The 19369-nt window shown below is 39.8% G+C and overlaps 2 protein-coding genes across 2 annotated transcripts; both read right to left on the bottom strand.

Moving 5' to 3' along the window:
• Positions 1–2283: 2283 nt before the first annotated feature.
• nkx3-1 (NK3 homeobox 1) lies at positions 2284–3495 on the bottom strand. Its single transcript, XM_018744054.2, has 2 exons — positions 3176–3495; positions 2284–2792 (listed from the first exon to the last, which is right to left on the bottom strand). The coding sequence occupies exons 1-2, from the start codon at positions 3411–3413 to the stop codon at positions 2365–2367; spliced, it is 666 nt and encodes a 221-aa protein (XP_018599570.1). The 5' UTR covers positions 3414–3495; the 3' UTR covers positions 2284–2364.
• A 10965-nt stretch (positions 3496–14460) lies between these two features.
• Positions 14461–18647, bottom strand: nkx2.7 (NK2 transcription factor related 7). The gene is made up of 3 exons (XM_018744048.2): positions 18581–18647; positions 16221–16518; positions 14461–15291 (listed from the first exon to the last, which is right to left on the bottom strand). Exons 2-3 carry the CDS (start codon positions 16504–16506, stop codon positions 14690–14692), a joined length of 888 nt encoding a protein of 295 aa, XP_018599564.1. The 5' UTR covers positions 16507–16518; positions 18581–18647; the 3' UTR covers positions 14461–14689.
• Positions 18648–19369: the final 722 nt, after the last annotated feature.

Here is a 19369-nt window from a genome sequence, read left to right on the forward strand (position 1 = left end):
CTGCTCTTCACTGATTTTTGTCTTTGGGTTCGACTGTAGTAAAGTATAGTTGCTTCTCGAGTTAACAATGGATTTTAGAGAAGTATACATACATACATACATACATACATACATACATTTTCTGAACCGCTTGTCCCATACAGGGTCGCAGGGAACCGGAGCCTACCCGGCAACACAGGGCGTAGGGCTAGAGGGGGAGGGGACACACCCAGGATGGGACGCCAGTCCGTCACAAGGCACCCCAAGAGGGACTCGAATTGTATAGATACAATTCATTGAAAATATAAAATCATTAATAAATACTTTTTTAGAAAATGGTGACAGTTAGTAGCTGGAATAAAATGCCAGCAGTGGCAACTTTAGAATGGATCTAATTAGGATTCATTTTTTTGCAAAGCCTAAAAGGCTGATAAAGTATTGAAGGATCTCATGCTGCATTTTAGTTTAACTGAAGGACAATATAGGGCTGACAAACACTGAAAAGCACACATTGTGAAGCATGTGCGCCATGTGTTTTAGAATGGGAGCAGAGAGATGGATTGAGTACACGAGAAGGATACCAGTTGGCATGGAAGCAACACAACAAACAAGGTCCTGGTGACATGAACATGTGATAATCTTTCCATGCTCCCTTCAGGCACATTCAGTGACCTGTGCTGCTGCTGTTAGTATGTTTATTCATGGGTGACCACTGTATATGACAATACAATGTATCTTGCCAGTCCATTGTAATGAGAAGCTTTAAGTCTAGGTGATGTAACCTTTCCTTATACACAGTAACTTACAATGTCATTGCAATGAACAGGGGTGAAGTTCATTATGTGGACATTGTACAGGAAGTTTTAATTACCAGATGTGTACACACACAGTCTGAAACCGCTTGTCCCAAGCGGGGTCATGGCAAACCGGAGCCTAACCCGGCAACACAGGGTGCAAGGCCAGAAGGCGGAGGGGACACACTCAGGACAGGATGCCAGTCCGTCACAGGGCAACCCAAGCAGGACTCAAACCCCAGACCCGCCAGAGAGCGGGCACAGGCTAAACCTGTCGTGCTGCCACACCCCCCTTACCAGATGTACTTTTGGATAATTTTTTGAGATCATAATGAGGGACTGAAGAAACCACCATCACAATTTACACATGTAGCTATGGTAATTTCACAGTCTAATCTAGCACAAAAGGAATATCACTGGATATTGTGCACATCATACATTGACATAGGTAATACTTAACTTTTTCAGCTTTTTACAAAGCATGAAATGTTTCATAACATAGTAAATTATTGCAGCTACTACTGTTAGTAATACTGTATTTACAATTTGGAAAATGCTTTGGTGTATCAGTCAGTAGCTTAAACAATTTTGCATATGGTTGAAGCTCTGGTGCATAGCTTCAAAGATGCATAGCTGAGAAATATAAAATTTTACTTTAACTTTTAGATAAAATTGAATGTTTAAAAGCATGTTTATTCATCAAAATGGGTGTAAGGAGTGAGACTATAAATTTTGGACAATCTTTGAGAAGCAAGTTCATTGTAATATTTTAAAAAAGTCATACAGTTTTTGTATGTATTGTCAGCTGATACTTTCTAAAACGTAAACCTTCAACTTTGTCAAAAGTCAAGGTTTTTCAAAAAATAAATAAAAGGGCAACAGAGTAGTGGTTAGGGCATAGCCTTGCCATTTGAATGTCCTCGGTGCAAATCCTGTATGTGCTCTAACACCATTATTCAAGTTGCTTAAAGTGAATTGATACAGTAACAATACCCTGATGCATAAAAGAAATCACTGTAAAATAATCAAGTATTGGGACTTGTATAGGAAAAAAGCATCAGCACACTTAAAAAAAAAAAATTCAAATGGATTTGAGTGTTTCTTATTTGTAAGCCACCACTGAGACGTATAAAACCTGTAACGTTTATAGAAATAGTTATCTGTATTATACAAACTTCGAGCCTATTCTGTAACTTGCTTGCAGCTGTACGGGCTGCTCAGAACAAAAATTATCGGGAAATAAAGGACTGCCTGCGTTCAACACATTTAGTACGAAATATTAGCAAATTTAAGCGTCTCTTTAGAGAATAAGTACTTGGCAATTCTTATACCATATCATATGTCATATGTAACCCTTCTATACAGAAACCTCACGCTGGCTCTTCATTATACATGATTTCGAAACCCGGAATCATTTTTTAAAATTAGATGTCTAAACGCGGAACACCTAAACAAGTACAGTATACACATTTAAAAAAAATGTGAAAATATATAATAGTTTATTGCTGTAATCATTTTTCGCATATATTTGCATACACACTCCAAACCGGTCGTTAGTGTCATATGATTTGCTGTCCATTACTCGTTCCATTCACCATAATGTGGATTTCCATACTCCGAGTCCATGCAAGCTGTAGAAGTAAGGTCGATACTGGTAGGTCTTGTACATGGCGGCAAAGAAGGACGCCCTTATCAAGTCCTCCTCGGTGCCTAGACAAGGTAGTCCCTCAGACTTGTGGAAGATCTCCTTCACATACTCCGATGCCAGCTGCTTCCGTTTCGTTTTGTACCTTCTGTTTTGAAACCAGATCTTGACCTGAGTCTCGGTGAGCCGCAGGCTGCTGGCCAGGCGGGCTCTCTCGGGGGCCGACAGGTACTTCTGCATGCTGAACTTCTTCTCCAGCTCGAGCACCTGCAGGTGCGTGAAGGCAGCGCGAGAGCGCTTCTGTTTGCCCGCGGAGTCCACGTTTCCAGCGGACACTCTGGTCAGGTCTAGGGAGGTGGCCGTGCATCTCTCCTCTGTGCAACACACACAGTTAAGTGCTCGTCGGTTATTTATATACTAATATTCGATTCATACTGCAATAAATCATGCAATATTTAGATTTTAACTGCAACAAAATTCAATTGTCTCGGCAGTTCAACTATTTATTGAATACTGTGAGGCTAGGGGGCGCGGTGGCGCAATGTTGGACCGGATCCTGCTCTCCGCCGGTGGGTCTGGGTTCGAATCCAGGGGTGCCTTGCGACGAACTAGCGTCCCATCCTTGTGTCCCCCTCCGGCTCCCCGCGACCCCGTAGGACAAGCGGTTTCAGATGCCATGGCATGGTGTGTGTGTGTGTGTGTGTGTGTGTGTGTGTGTGTGTGTGTGTGAGGCTAGAACACAGTAGTGTTGTCTCACCTTTTCCCCTGGCACCGGTGGTAGGCACCGCCGACCTTGGTCGGGTCTCACCTTCGGACCACGAAATCCACGTGTCCTCTGGCTGCACCGGGACCGCCCCCGAGTGACCATCATCCCGCCGGTCCTGCTCGTTGCGGGGGCCAAACCCGCAGGTTTTCACCCTCACACGACCGCTTTCGTTGCTGGACAAGATGTCTTGAATAAGAAACGACTTCAACGGTTTCACAGAGGCAGACATGTCTGCTGCAGATCGACCGCTTACACTGTCAGGCTAAATATACCCGGGGGGGGAAAAGACCGTTTACAAGACTTTCCTTTTAAGTCTCGTATTAAAGTTTGAACACCGCTGCCTCCAGTCTCGTTTTATACGCTGCCGCGGCTCGCAGGAGTCTTAAGCTCTCATTGGTTTAGAGGAATTGTTGCGCATGACGTCAGAGAACTGGAGCGAGAAGCATTTAAACTGGTATTTTTTCTTACGTCGCAGGTCATCCAAATCGTTCTAATTCAGGTAAATGAAGGTAATTTTGACTACATAATTTCGCTATTTGCTTTTCACGCCTTTACTCCGGTTAGAAAGTTAAAAACCAAACGATCCTGATAAATGACTTCACAAACTGTCAACTGGTGGTCATTCTGTCCATTACTGTTGGTGCTTTTTTTATATTATGACATTTAACTCTAATAATTTCATGTTATTTTTGGTTCAATTAGACATATATAAATGCTTTTTTTTTAAAAGCTTACTTGTGCAATGTTAAGTATTAATTTGCTGCAAAGGTTAGTACGAACAGCAGTTAATTATGAATTTGTTATAAAGTATAACGTCCCATATTTTAGTAAATGGTTTGATCGTTATGTGGAGTAATTATTACTATTTCCTATTTGTTATTTATTTTCTTCTTAGAAAATACAAAAATTAGGACGTGTTCATATATACAGCTGGACATTTTCACTGAAGCACCAGCAGTTTTTTTTTCTTTTTCCTCTGGGGGATCAATCCTTATTTATTTTTTGGTCACAAATGGTAAAACATGCCAGAGAATGCCAAACGTAATACCAGCAACCCATCTACCCCATTCTTTAACTATGCTTAGAAGAAATTTGGGAATGAATAAAATGCATACAGTGTTCAAGGAAGATAAAAATAAGACATTTCAGATATCTCAGCTAAAGGTTTGCCTCAAGATAAGAGCCTCTGCCCAGATACATGGGGCCTGGAGCCCACTGTAGTTCCTCTTATCTTCTGACCAGGGGAGATTTATTGTGCAATGGGATATCTCTATTGCATGTGGCCAAGGCCAGGGTGTCAGGGATGCCTATCACCAGTTCTTGCAAGGCGTCTGTGGCCCAGCTGAGGCCTGTTGAGTGGAGGGTCAGAGTGGGTGGGCTGCAGGGGTCTAATGCGTTCAGCATATTGGGGTCGGCTCCTCACCTGACATGCACATTTTGCCCTGGTAGATTGTTTGTTGTGCAGCCTACCCCCAACTGTGCTGCAGCCTGACCTCCATGTTGCCACTGAGAGGGGTTGGGGGCAAAAGAGAAAGTTGGAGTGTTCGAAGGCCTTGGAGGGATCTCCGTTTACAACAACAAAAGTCTGGCGATGACAAATGCATCTATTGTCCCCTCAGTCCTATCACCTTCAATTAACACTTCCTGTCTGTAACTCATCTTGGACTGCTGACCCTGCTCAGTAGTATGTCCAACATTGGAAATGGGAGCTGATGGTTTTCGAGAGGAAATGGAGATATTTATTTGATCTGTTTTAACAGGAACCTCTTTAAACTGTCAAAGATATGTTGTCAAAAGTCAGTTGGAATATGTTGCTGACTTTAATAAAAAGCATGTTTTAAATGTTGAATTCTACTTCACCTTTTGTAGTTAAAAATTTTTGTAGGTTTACATAATTTTTATAAACATTTGTTATTTTCCATATAAAAAATATTTTTATGATGTTCTGAGTGATTACGGTTATCTTGAATACACTGCTTATTTTGTGTGCATGTGGTCTACCTGCATAGGGTATTTTTATCCCAAGTCTTTGATCAAGTCTTTTTCCTGTTTGGTTTTTAACGATACCTATCTAAATAGCAGATTACATATATTCACATGATTCGACACACGATTTCTTCCTGTGTTCTGTGTAAGAACAAGCAGCATAATTACGAGAGCATTACTCATCCTCTGTGACTGCATATCCCCCACAGACATAAGCTATTGTTTATTGTGTCCAGTCTGGTCACACAGTGGCTTGGATATCTAGTAACCCAGGCTAATCCAACACCAGATGTTGGCTAGTTAGGGGATGACCTCTGAGCCCAGGAAGGCATATATCTTACGCTCTGCATGTGTGGACTTTTAAGCTGTTTTTTTCATTCTCTTTCTCTAGGGCCACTTATAGATGGAGTGTTGACTCAGATTCTTTACTTTTCCCTTCTGAACACCACCTCTGGATATTTTAGATTATTAGTCTGTGTAAAGTCTTTGGGAAGTGATCTGTAACTGAGGTTGTTATATTTGCAGCTAATCATCAATGTTCATATGGGGCAGGGGGTATTGTAGTGGTTAGTGCTGCTGCCTTTGGACCCAGTGGGTGCAGCTTTGAATCCTACTCCCAGCTGCGGTCCCCCTGCGCAAGGCACTTACCTTAAGTTTTTTTACTGGAAAAAATTATCCAACTGTATAAATAGGTAAATATTTTAAGTAGCTTAACATTGTAAGTCACGTTGAAGAAAAGTATCAGGTAAATTAATAAATGTTTGATGGTTTTCAGCCGTTTAGGCTGCAACACTTGTCACGGGTGTTTCGAATTAAACTGAAAGTCAGTTAAAACGCAGGCTTGGATTCAAAGCACCTTTAACGGCCAGGGTATGGCTGGAAAGTTTTCACACGTTGCTTTCCGAAGCAGCGTAGAGCGCACTTCTGTAATAACATATGGCAGAGCTGCCCTCTAGTGGTGTGGACCGACACCAAAAATTTGCAAAAAAAAAATCATTTGTGTTTTCGTTATTTAATTATTGATAACTGCTAGCTTGTCTTCTTGCATTGTCGCGATGGTCTAGCCTATCCTTGAATCCTAGGACGCAAGGCGGGGTGTCCAAATAACAATGCACATTTGCTCACCCAGTCATAAATGACAGACATCTTAGATTCATCAGTTCACTTGAAATGTATCTTTGGACAGAGGGAGGATTTTATAATTAAATTTAACTAGCTGTATTTTATTAAGGTCAAGATGGTGGTTTTTTTGGAAAAAAATTAAATTGAGTTGTTAATCCCAAGAGAGAATTTGTTTTTCTGCAGAAAACCTAATGTCTTTTTAAGAGTATTTTGGATTATGTCTTTTATCAAGTGACTGGAATATGTTTTATAAAATCTATCTACAAGTGCCTCAGAAGTTGGTGCACAAGGCATTTCCATACCTCTCAGTATGTAGCATTGGCTGGAATATCTGAAGTGTGTACAGTGAAGGGAGCATTGGCTGAAACTTGTGTTCTTGACAGCTCTAAATCCGGGTGGAGAGCAGGGGTGTCAACCTGCATGCCAGACTTTTTTCCCGCCCCCCGTGTATAGTGGCTATTTGTCCAGCAGATGGCTGCACAAGGCTGATGTACTTTTGCTTGGATACATGGAGAACATGACACATCAGTCTTTTGGTCCGGGATTGTGGTTGTCAGAAAAATAGCTGTTAATAAAAGGAGTGGTTGCCTAATGGACCCACCCACTTAATGTGTAAATCTTGAAGTTTCTGTTGAATTTAGTTGATTTGTTTGTTACAAGCTATTGAATGGTCAGATAGACACTCAGGGAAATATCACCTCAAACTAAAGTTCCGATTGAATGTAAAGAAAAAAGTGTGCACTTTTTGGTCTCATTAGGGTTGAGCTGTGCTCACTGATCGAAGGACAGGCAGAATTGCAAATTTATTAAGATGTGAAGTTACATTTAAATTTATTCATTAGGCAAATGCTCTTCTCCAAAGTGATGTACATCTCGTGTACACATCTCGTATTTTGGCCTTCTGTACACAGATCTATATGCCATTTATACTGTATGTTTCTACGATTTCTGCAATACCATGTGTTCTAAAGCACAGCCCAACAGCAAGGCATTAAAGGTCATAACGGTCAACGCGATAAGTCAACGTCACAAAGGCAAATATTCACTGAAGTCAAAACAGTATGAATACGAAAGTTCTCTTTGCATTGACTGTACCTTTTATAATATGGAGTGACATCCATATAAACAAAAGGCGATGGGGTTTAATGAAGCATGTAAAATTAAGATCTTTCTCATTTATAACATTTTGGGGTTTTTACAGCTTGTAAACCTTAAGAAACACAAGCACTGGGCGGTGGGGGCACGGGTGGTGATGCCCAGCAGTCCACAAGTGAATGCTTAGTTTCTGGGTGTCTGTTATGGAAAAATTCTGTTTTACCAGTATGCTGCTGAGGTTTTGTTCACTTCTGCCAGAGGACAAGGGCTTGTTTATAGACAGCAGACAGCTGAGTGATGTTCTCTAAGTGCCGACAGATGTGTGCATGCAGGGGAAGTGGAGGAGACGTTTAGACTCTTTGGTTTCTGTGTCAGATGAAGCGTCCCACTAGATATGAGGAACATAGAGTCAAACTCTGAAGCAAGACTAGAAAATGTGGAGGAGTATCAGTCGGCTAAAGTGAGAAATCAGAACAAATAAACCAATGTCAGTCAACGTGACCTTTCTAGCTGTCCAATGATGAACCACAAAAGACACTGACCAAAGGACAGCCCGTCACAAAATTTGGTCATTTGCATGTTTACTCAAGGATTTAGGTCCCGTTTCAATCCAACCACCATTGTTTTTGTTCTTCAATTTGACCAGCATATTTCAGCAGGGGCCTTGTTTTGTAGGTCTGGGAAAATAAAACTTTAGTATTTTATGGTTTGTTTGCATTGTTTGATGTAAAACTGGATGGATATCATGAGATTATGAAACAATAAACACTACACAGAAGTTTCAAAATGTTTATTGCAGTGACCATTTGGTAATCTTCAAAAGCATTGTAACATTTAACACGTGTCCCTCCAATGCTAAAACAAAGTCTACTCAACATCTGAACTTAAAGGGAAAAAGTTTCATTAATCAAGTGAAATTTTATTAGTGAAATGTCCCCAATATAGTATGTGTGAAACAGATTTAACTGACATCACTTAGAATTTCAATAGAAACTGATCAAAGCCATTACCTTACTACATTGATTCATTTAGCTGATGTTTTTTTCCCCAAAGTGACTTAGTGTTAAGGTACATACAGTTATTCACCCTATTATACACATGGTTAATGGTACTACAGCAAGAGGTGAGAATCGAACCTGCGCTCTTGAGGTCTAAAGGCAGTAGCTCTAATCACTACGCTACCTGCTGCCACATAAAAAGAAGCTTACTCTCAGCAACATATTTAAAAGCATTGTCCACTAGAACTACAGTACTGTGTAAAAGTTTTAGGGACTTGGCGGGAAAAAAGCTGTAAAGTGAAGATGCTCCCAAAAATAATGCTCTTAATTAATAAACTTCCTACAAAGCTTAGTAACCATCCATTGTCAACAACTACTTGGCACGGTGGACTAGGCTGAGTCCCACTCTCTGGCAGGTCTTGGGTTTGAGTCCTGCTTGCTGTGCCTTGCAATGTACTGGCGTCCTGTCCTAGGTGTGTCTCCTCCCCCTCCAGCCTGGTGCCCTGTGTTCCTGGGTTAGGCCAGTTCGCTGTGACCCCGTTTGGGGTAAGTGGTTTCAGACTGTGTGTGTGTGTGTGTGTGTGTGTGTGTGTGTGTGTGTGTGTGTGTGTGTGTGTGTGTGTGTGTGCGCGCTTTAACAACATACAAAACCCTTACTGTGATACTGTAACTTTTTGCAAAAGGAATGCTTAGAAATCTAAAATATGCTCTTTCCTATTGACACTAATGCAGAAGACTTTAAATAACCATCTAAAACTAATATTTTTGTGAAACATCTCAGTGCCTAAGACTTTTGCATAGTACTGTATGTCAGTGGAAAGTAATCTCATGGATGACAGATGTTGATTTTAGTAACTGTCACTGATAACCACTATTACTAAGTACTGTTTAGCAGGTGGTTTATAATGAAATAGGTAAAGGTTTTAAGATCTGTATGTTTTTGTGTGTGTGATTCCTGTATGACAAGAATGTGATGCAAGATGAGAACAACAAAATAATAAAAATAAATTTGATTAACATTCAATTTGTTTACAAGCTACTTACCCTATAGTTATATGAAATATCTAATAAAGAATTCTAAAATCTTGCTTCCTCATGACAAGGTGGAATACACAACATGTGAAACTAAGCAGCTTTCTTATCTCAGTTCTTGAATCCCTGTATCACCTCATATAAGTGAGAAATTTTCCTCATGTATTTATTTTATACATTTAGTTTTTAATGAAACCTTCAATAACATATTATTCCTATGGTTTTTGTTCATATTTGTATTTTATTGTTTTCTTGCAGTTCATGCCTTAAATAGCTCAACAGAAGCAACATCTGCTTTTGTAACAGGCCTTTTGAGGTACATAAGAACATCTTTTTTAGGTTGTTTGATGACATAGTAACCTGATGATTTACATTTATTCATTTAGCAGATGCTTTTCTCCAAAGCAATGTACATCTCAGAGAAAATACAATTTGTACATTACATTAGGAGAAAGAGACATAGCTACAGACATGTGATTCTTAAGTAAACCTAGTTTACTTTCCACTTGATGCACCAGTGTTTATCGTTTGAGTAGATGCATAAAACACAGGATAGATGAATCCTGATAACCACACACACACACACACACACACATTTTCAGAACCCCTTGTCCCATACAGGGTCACGGGGAACCAGAGCCAACCCGGTAACACAGGGCGTAAAATCCTGATAACCTTTCTACAATTTTTTTTTTAATAAGGTACACAAACATTTACATACAATACAGGAGTATCTGCTGTGTAAAGGCTTATCTGGGGATAATCAAAGTTAAGGTGCATGAACATTTACACCATAATGAGCTGGAGAGATCTTGGGCAAAGTGTGATGATAATCAGATGAAAATTTAGCAGAGCCTGAAGGATTCAAGACTGCATCATTTTTTCCTTCATTATAATTTATATGATGATTTACATTTATTCATATAGCTGATGCTTTTCTTCAAAGTGACTTATATATAATGTTAAGGTTACAATTATTACAAGTTGATTTACAAGAATATGTTGTTCAGCCTTAGGTTTCTGGCAGCAATAAAGCTGAGAAGAAACACTAAGCAAATAGCATAGGGGTTAAGCCATACAACAGCAAGGTTTAGGTCCCAAACTCTAAGTATAGGGCTCTTAATCATGGTACCAGAATAGTTACAATTTTAAAAAATCCAGCTGTATAAAGATGTCAAATATGGTGTCCAAAGCATCAGACTCTGTGTTTAACAGAAGGGAACTCTCATAAATAATGAAACAGCAGGGCTTTTTCAGTGCTGTCAGTACTATGCACTGCAGCTAAAATTCTGCTGAAATGCTTCATAAAAGTTATTCAGTTTTTAAAATTTTCAGCTAGTGAAAACATTTTTTTGTCAATATTTGAGAATTTGGACAATAGCATGTATGAAACAAGCAGAAAACACACCTGCACCTACTGAACATAATAGAAAAAATACGTTCAAGGCAAGTTCCCAAAAGCAGTCTCTGTAATGGAAATTTGCAATTAAGTCACATACATGTTTCCAGTATATTGCATTCAAACAGATCAGTACACTTTGCTGTATTCATATGAATTCACAGATACCATGTTAAATTCCTCATTAATAAATTATTGCAGGATAAGATTCATGTTTAGTATTTAAGCAACTCTCCTTCTGAGCTCCTAGTTAATTTTTTAAACCTTAATTTATTTAAAAAAATTTTTTTACAAAATTTGACACCTTAGCATGCTTTTAAAATGGACAATGAAAGTTTGTCAGACTATTTCAGACTTATTCCTGCTCTTGTGATGGTCCAAGGGTTCTGACTGCTTTGCCTGAAGCTTACTTTTTTCCAAGCCTGACCTCATTCCTAACCACTAAGTGCTAGCCAGATCGCATCTCTTCCTCCATAGTTGCCTTTTGGCGCACATCCGCCATGCGGCAGAGGCAAAGCTGCCGACATGTACATGGCTTATCTGATCCCGTCAAGTGGGCCTGGTCTCCACTACGTCTGCTGCCGGAGCAGCTCAGAGCTGTGTTGCCCCCTTATCTCCACATTTTGTTGTGCCTCTCTGAGCCAGGCCTTCTAGCCCAAGGCTGTGTCCAGCTAGCCTTGGAGGCATGAGATGCAAGTTCTGAAACTGACACTCTGTCTGTATGTGTATGTGGGGTGGGGGGCACTTCATAGTGTTCTCTTATTGTGTTCTTGATTTATCAGTGGTAAACTATCATCAGTAATGATTTGTCCCTAAATCCATCAATCCTAACAAGTTACAACAGTGCCTAGGTGTTGTGTGTTTAGAAGGTTTTAAATGGCAAATTGTCAAACCAGTGGCTGTCGTGCTTCTCAGCAGATTTCGAGGTCTCTGGTGAAATTGTGCTTTGCCAGATTTCTCAGATAAACTCTTCTGCTATCTGATGAGGCTCACAGAACTACAACTGCAGGTTAAGGACATGGAAATAAAGCTAAGATATATCAAAGCAACTCAAACTGTAAAAGCAATGCAATTTAAAGATGAAAGGAAGTCTGCAAGGGTATTGTCAAGTTTGGTTCATCATGTTTCTTTTTAAGTATTTTATTGTGCGATGTGAATACGAATCACACACTTGATGCAGCAGGTAAAGTGGTACAATGTGAGGCATCTTATTTTTACTAAGAGATATAATTCTAAACTGATGCACTATACAGTTTCATCTGTTTTTGTTTCAAAGTTGTCATGACTTGCGATTTTAGAAGCTGATCAAGTAAAGATTGCCTTGCGTTTTAGTGGCTGCAGTGCTGTAGTTTCCGTTTGTGTTACTCTGTCAGTGCAGCCTGTAACGATGAAAGTATTTTTATGCTAATTCACTTCAAACAAATAACCGCACACTGTCCTACAACATCTTCGAATGGAATGTATTCAAATCGAATGTGTTTAATTCTTATATTTACTGTACCTGAATTTAGTTGAGTTGTCCTTTACTTTAGTATTCGGTTGTTTGGGCTTATTAACCTTAACGCGAGTAAATGATCGTGCTGAGGCGGCACGTGTGCCACAGCGGGTAACGCTGCTCTCTCTCACCGCCTGGGTGGTGCCAGAGGACGTGGGTTCGATCCTTGCTAAGTCTGTGTGGAGTTTGCATGTTCGCCCCGTGTCTGCGTGAGTTTACTCCGACTGCTCCCGTTTCTTCCCACAGTCCAAAGACATGCTGTTCAGGTTCCCCCATACTGTGTGAGTGACAGAGAGAGTGTTCCACTGGATGAGTGATCCATTAAGTAGTGTATCTAGCAGTGTAAGTCACCTTGGCTTGGTGTGGACTGACAACACTGATAGAGTTCATTGGAAGTCGCTCTGGAGAAAAGCATCTACTAAATGAATAAATATAAATAAATGCAAATACAATCCTTCAGTGTTCAGCCAAATAATAGGGATATCGTAGGGTTACTACTACTGTCACCATTACATGACAGCGGTTTCGTATAAAACATATTTATCATAAATTGCAAATGACTTACTATAGACTGGATTACGCTTGGACTTTGCACTATTATCTATTTTACATAAGCGAAAACCTAGAAAGAAGAAAAGCTTGCCATCCTGTGTATAAATATTTTGTAGCAGCAACACACCGTGAAGAAACGAGAGTCGTCGATGCTAAAGTAAATGGCGCGCTGTTTAAGCTCCTGGGAACTCAAGTGGTGTCCACTTCTCCACGGGATCGATTCCAGATTAATCGGATTCGAAAATGTGTTCTTGTGCGTGTTTGTCTGGAAGGCGCGGGAGGAGCACAGTCAGGGTGTCTGCGGGTTTGTTTACGGTCACCTGCGCGACTCTTATCGCGCGCTCCGAGCCCATTGTTCTCCTGTTTTACTCGTGAAAGCGCAATGGGACCTCCATTTGATAGCATTAAGATTGTGGCGAGGTTTGAGGAACCAGTTCTGTTAGCTACTTTTACACTCACTGCATCAGGGACTTTTCCATTTCTGTTGTCCTGTGTAATAGGCCAGAGATGGCCTCAGACATTCCATTTAACTACTCTTTACATCATACATACTATATTGTCTACCATAACACTGCACAGGTTGATGCCTTTTTGTAGGAAATATGTGAATTGATTTAGTATTAAGAAATGTTTATTTGCTTATGCATGTAGTATGTATGCATCTATGTATTAGTACATGTAAAAGAAGTTCAGACCATAACCAAAACTTTTGAAAATGAACTTGTTGTTTGCAAGTAAAATATGAGGTTTTAAAAATCCCCTAAAATTTACTAATAACAAAATACGCTCTCTTGTAAGTTTGAAATTTGTTCTATATTCAGTAATATTTTTCAAAACAGTATTCCTTTCACTAGCACTACTGTTATTATTCTTTCCCGTGGAGTAAGACATTTTAAAATGTAAAAAATATAAATACCGATTAATGATAAATAGTTATTAAAAGTTATTAGTTTGAAATGTTGTTAACGGCTTTGTAAAATGTAATTTGGTGATATAAGTATTCAAAACTTGTACCACGTGATTGTTAAACTTAATATTTGTGAAACTTTATGCGATTCATAATTATATTCTCTTCTCATGAAAAATTCTTCGAAATTTGTAGTTTTCTGTCGTCGTCGTCGTCGTCCCCCCCCCCCCAGCGGTTTTGTTTCATACGCCTAAATTAAAAAAAAAAAGAAAAAAACCCAAACCCGAAAGATATTAGAAAATGAGTTTTAAGAATGGTTTTGTGTTTAAGGCTCTTTATTCGTTACAAGGTATGTTTAGTTTTACTGAATATACGATAAATATATGATACGGGAGTTGTTACAGATATAATTTTTGAAACTTAACTTGTATAACAAAGTTTGTTCATAAAGTTTGTAAAGTTCTGTGTTTGATTTACTTGGCAAAATATTTAATAAATCATAAAAAACCAGTAGTGTCATAACTTCATAAAAAAAACAATTCAAATAGTATATTGGTTATATGTTTATTCTATTACTTCTCTGTGCACTTACAAAAGTATGAAAGCACATAATGTACGAAAATAAGTGATATATTGGAAAGAGAGATCACCAACCATTTCATCTTCGTATTACAAATGTATGTTCGTCCCCTATACATTCACAGGTTGTGGGGTTCATTACCCGAAATCTTGCACCACTTTGATGACCGCAGTTCACCAGAAATGAATTAGTGACCATAATGGTGAGAGAGCCATCCAAAACAAAAACAGCTCAATGAAGGTTCATAACAGATATTCTGCAATTTCAAGTCATATATATTTGCCATGTTATTTAACAGACAGCCTTCAGGACATGAAGAGTGTCCATATGTAGGAGTCCTCACCAGGCCCTGATCCCCTGTAGCGTGGCCTGTAGATGCCCCTGTGGGCCCAAGGGCCCGTCTGTATTGCCCATGCTCAGGTTCATGTTCGCAGCGTGGCTGCTGGCTTGTGTGCCACTTGGTCCGGCGGTCACCCCTGGGTAACTACAGTTGTACGGGTTATTTCCATAGCCGCTATAGTAGGTGTTGTACTGGTAGGTGCCCATTGTCACGTTGTACGGGGCACTGTAGGCCTGGGATCCCGCAAGGCAGGGCTTCCCGTCCCGCACCAACACCGGCACCGCCACCCTTCGCGGTGGAGGCGGCTGTCCCGCCAATTCGAGGGACTTGTCTTGCCTCTGTCGCTTACACTTATATCTTCGGTTCTGGAACCAGATTTTCACCTGGGTGGAGGTGAGTTTCAGCAGGCTGGCCAAGTGGTCGCGCTCAGGTGCCGACAGGTAGCGCTGCTGTTTGAATCGCCGCTCCAACTCGAACACCTGCGTCTGAGAGAAAAGGACTCGCGGTTTCCTGCGCTGCCTCTGTGCTGCCTTCGGCCTCCCACAAAGCAACTCCTCACTTTTACTGCTGAAGTCCAGGGAGTCACCGTGGACACAGGGCCCTGTGAAACGAAATGTAAATCATAATACCACTATTAGCCTGGATCTAGCTGATAATTCTGTTAAAGGTGACTTGCGGTGCTAGACAATCAAAAAAGTGATTTACCCATTGATACAGTAAGACATTTTTTCACTCTCAATTCGGTAGTAGAACCCTGATCAGAGTACTACAGTAGGAGTGGATTCTAATCGGGAAGTTTCAGATTATAAAACAACATCCCTTAAAAGGATACTTCCTGCTGCTAAGAGTACTTCTTAGTCTAATATATATCTATTTCATGAACTTAGATATCTAAATAAAAATGATAGCCTTACATTTGTGTAAGATGCATGCAGCCATTATTTCACAAGTGTGCTTTATTTACAAATTTTAAAACTATAATCAAATATATTGGTGTATATTTAACAAGTTAAATTTTAATATAGCCTAAGCTTTCTATAATCATGTGTACCTAGAACAGCATTTCAAATGTTTATGAAACTATAAATAAATTATTATGTGTTGATTGAGTAATTTTGCCTTTGCACTATAAACGCTAAAGAAATTTAAAACTATTTTCACATGTTCTTTGTTCCCTAAACTTGAAAATCCTCATTTGAGCTAAAATTGTGATACTGTGTGTGTCCTCCAAACTTTAATGTTTTTGCTACAGCGATTATTAGCAAAACAGAACAATTTGCACAGAACTACAACACACAAATCCTACTTAATAATACTATGAAATGTGTGACATACATTTAAAATTGTGGAAAGGATTTAAAGGAACTGGATTCCTTTAAATAGACGTTAAGAAGTTTAATATTAAACTCCAAAATGGGTGCAGCTTGTGAGTAAGTTTTAACGTTACTCTTTTCTATAACCAATTTTCTGTAAACATGATTCCGACAGCTCCTCGCAGTGACAGTACACGTCGTAATGATGGCTGCTCACCTGGCTCCTCACTTCGGTCTGCTTCCACGCGTGGGGAGCAACAGGAGCCTCGCAACGCCGCAAACTCCTTTGGCTTGACGGAGAGTTTCGAAGGTCCTTCCACACCACACTGAATATCCAGGGTCTTCAGTGCGCTGTGGACGCACTGCATTGAGGACTCGAGTGGGACATCCTGATCAGAGAGATAGAAACCTTGTTGGTGGAAAACTTGATGGGAATTCTGCTGTTCTAGCTTCAGGATGTCTTTGACGGAGAACGGCGTTGAAGTCATGGGACTGGAGAGCATCACTGGAATCCACTGGTGAGATGGGTGGAGAAAACCAAGAAATCACGCGGCTAATATAATATAATGCGACTGTTCCGTAGAAACAGAAACATCCACCTCGATTCACTTGTTTGGTGACTTGATGCGTTGACTGTTCATGTCCAGAACAACTGTGCCACAGCAGCGGTGTTTGGACGGTCTGTGGTTTGGGAGGGTAACATTTGAGCGCTCGAATACACTGACTCCGGCCAAAAACGCTGTCGTGGTCACGTGGTCCACCGCGAGCTTCGCGCAGGGACGGGTTACCACACCTTTTACACCAGAGCTGGCGACACTGGCGAGCAAAGATGTCAATGAATAGTTATTCCACGAACAGTTTTTGTTTTTGCACGCTATGAGTATGTGTAATAGTCAAGAAAAGTGTAGTGTATTACGCATTCCTGTTGCAGCGATCTGCGCTTACTGAATTAGAGGTTTTTTCGCACTAACTAAGCCCAGGCTGAAATTAGCAACAAAATTTACAACTTTTTTTTAAATACGTGAAATGGGTTTAAAATGCAGTGGACAAAGAATGGGAATAGTGTAAAGTGTAAATTTTCTTCTTCTTAAATCTGCACTAGTGTTTGCTTACTATAAAATTTTCTAATTATAAGAGCAGCGCGTTTTGTTAATGGAATCCGTGAAGCTGTGACATTATCCAGATCATTTCACGTTGCAGCTTCCGAACCCCCCCGCCCTTCTTCCTCGCACCGCTCGAACCGCGCTCGAGCGCGCTCGAGCTTCCACAAGATTCTTTAGGCTATATTTATCAGTGTTTATTTAGGTTATCGATAGATCTGATATCTGGCAGCTGCGCAGGATAATGAAGAACACAAACCGATGAAAGAAGCACGATAGGAAGGGCAAGTCAAAGAAATCAGTGGCACATGATTAGTGGAATATTTCATCCCAGCATCAAAATAATTTCTGTATCAGTCACGAGACCTACAAACCACCCGAAATCTTTAAATTCCACGTGCTCTGCTTGCAACGTGATTCTTTTTTTAATTTACATCGTTTAGCTTCGGTCGTCTTACATTTTATTTAAGGGAATTTCTGCCTTAGCCATGATAGGCAGGTTGGCCTTTTGAAATCATTTTAATATGTTTTCAGCATATATTTGACTATTTCTACATTGATCTGATTCGACGAGCTGATGATGGCTTGTCTTTTCTTGATAGTTTGTTTGGTAACATTTGAGGTATACTCTGTCTTGACTATTTAGCTAATTTTTTAAAGTACATTTTAAATGTGATATATATTACAGAATAATAATGTAAGATAATAAAATCATTATTAGCTGTAGCAATACAACATTTTATTTAAATGATAAAAACATTAATTATTTTAAATTTATTTATATTTGAAGTTATTTAATTGTGAGGTATGCTGCGACACGCTAGGCAATATAATACTATATTAGAATAGCTAGAAGTAATCAAGAGGGCAACTATTTAAAAAGTAAATTATGTAAAATTTAGGTTATCGACACAGTAAAATGGAAAGATGTGCTGTTGTGTTATTTGGAATGAATTCAGCAATTTTAAAAACAGGAATGTTAACTTACAGCACGCAAATGAATAGTTTTTTTAGCAAAGCTGTGTCGTTCAGTTTTAGGGTTTTCTGGTGACTTTGTTTTATATAAAACTTAGTTTTATAGCCTTAAAAATCGCTTCAATTCAAGTGTCCGATGTGCGAATTTGCAGTATCAGGAAGTATGTAACAGGATTTGGAGAGTCCCAGTTCTCGTGCTTAAAATCCCGTCTACTAGTGACTTCGTTTGCCAATTTAGGCCTTTGTTAAACCTAAGACGTGAAACATACTCTATATAAAGTTTTTGGTTCACTTAATGTGTATTTCCATGCCTCGAATATTCATACAGGAACAATTTTAGGCTCCTGTAAGAAACGGTAAGAAATGAGTGTACTAAAGCCCACGGCACGGGTGGGTGCGCAGCCCTGTCCGCGCAAGGTGTTGTCTCACACATTTACACATTGATGCAGACGTCCAGGGCACTATTAGTGTATAGAGGCCACAACAAACAGTAACACTACACCTGATGTCGTGGATTGTGAAGAGACCTCGGCGCCAGTCCGCAATGCTTGGCTGAGACTGAGAGGAGCAGGAAGAGTTCGGTAGACGCGTTTTATCCTCTGCTAATGAGTTCTGTCTCTGTGGGATTACAGGACTGCAGGGCTACAGGACAGTGATCAGCAGTATCAGGTGAAGGGCAGCTATCGATGAGTCTGATTATTTTATAGTTCGTTCTTGTGCGAAGGCTCATCTCTTTGTGAGAGCCAACCAGGTTATTATTATTGTTGTTGTTGTTGTTGTTATTATTATTATTATTATTATTGCGGCTATCGTCGATAACTGCTTGTCCAATGCAGCGTCACGGTGGTGCGGAGCCTATCAGGGAAGGATATGGCTTTAGGCTAGGCAGGATACACCCCAGACCGTCTGCTGGACTGTCCCAGGGTAGTCACACATCTTTGTTGTTGTTGTCGTCATTATTATTATTATTATTATTATTATTATTGTTAGTGGTGAAACAAGTTCTGAGGTACTGGGGTTGTAAATATATTAGCTACAGTACTTAGACAAGTTATACACAGTTTGAAACTGCTAGGGAAGCACTCATGTTTTTCTGATCAGTTTATATACTATGATTATCTAGTGTATGTACAGTATATAGGGCTTTTGTCTTACAGTCTGAAGGTTGCTGCTTTGAATCCAATTCCTTCCTATGATCAAGATTCTTACCCTGACCTACTCCAGTCAAAATAAATGGGTAAATTGGTAAATCATTGCAATTTTGCTCATCTAACCCTGCAATTCACTTTAG

This window comes from Scleropages formosus, chromosome 12, assembly GCF_900964775.1.
Source record: "Scleropages formosus chromosome 12, fSclFor1.1, whole genome shotgun sequence".
NCBI classification, from domain to species: Eukaryota; Metazoa; Chordata; class Actinopteri; order Osteoglossiformes; family Osteoglossidae; genus Scleropages; species Scleropages formosus.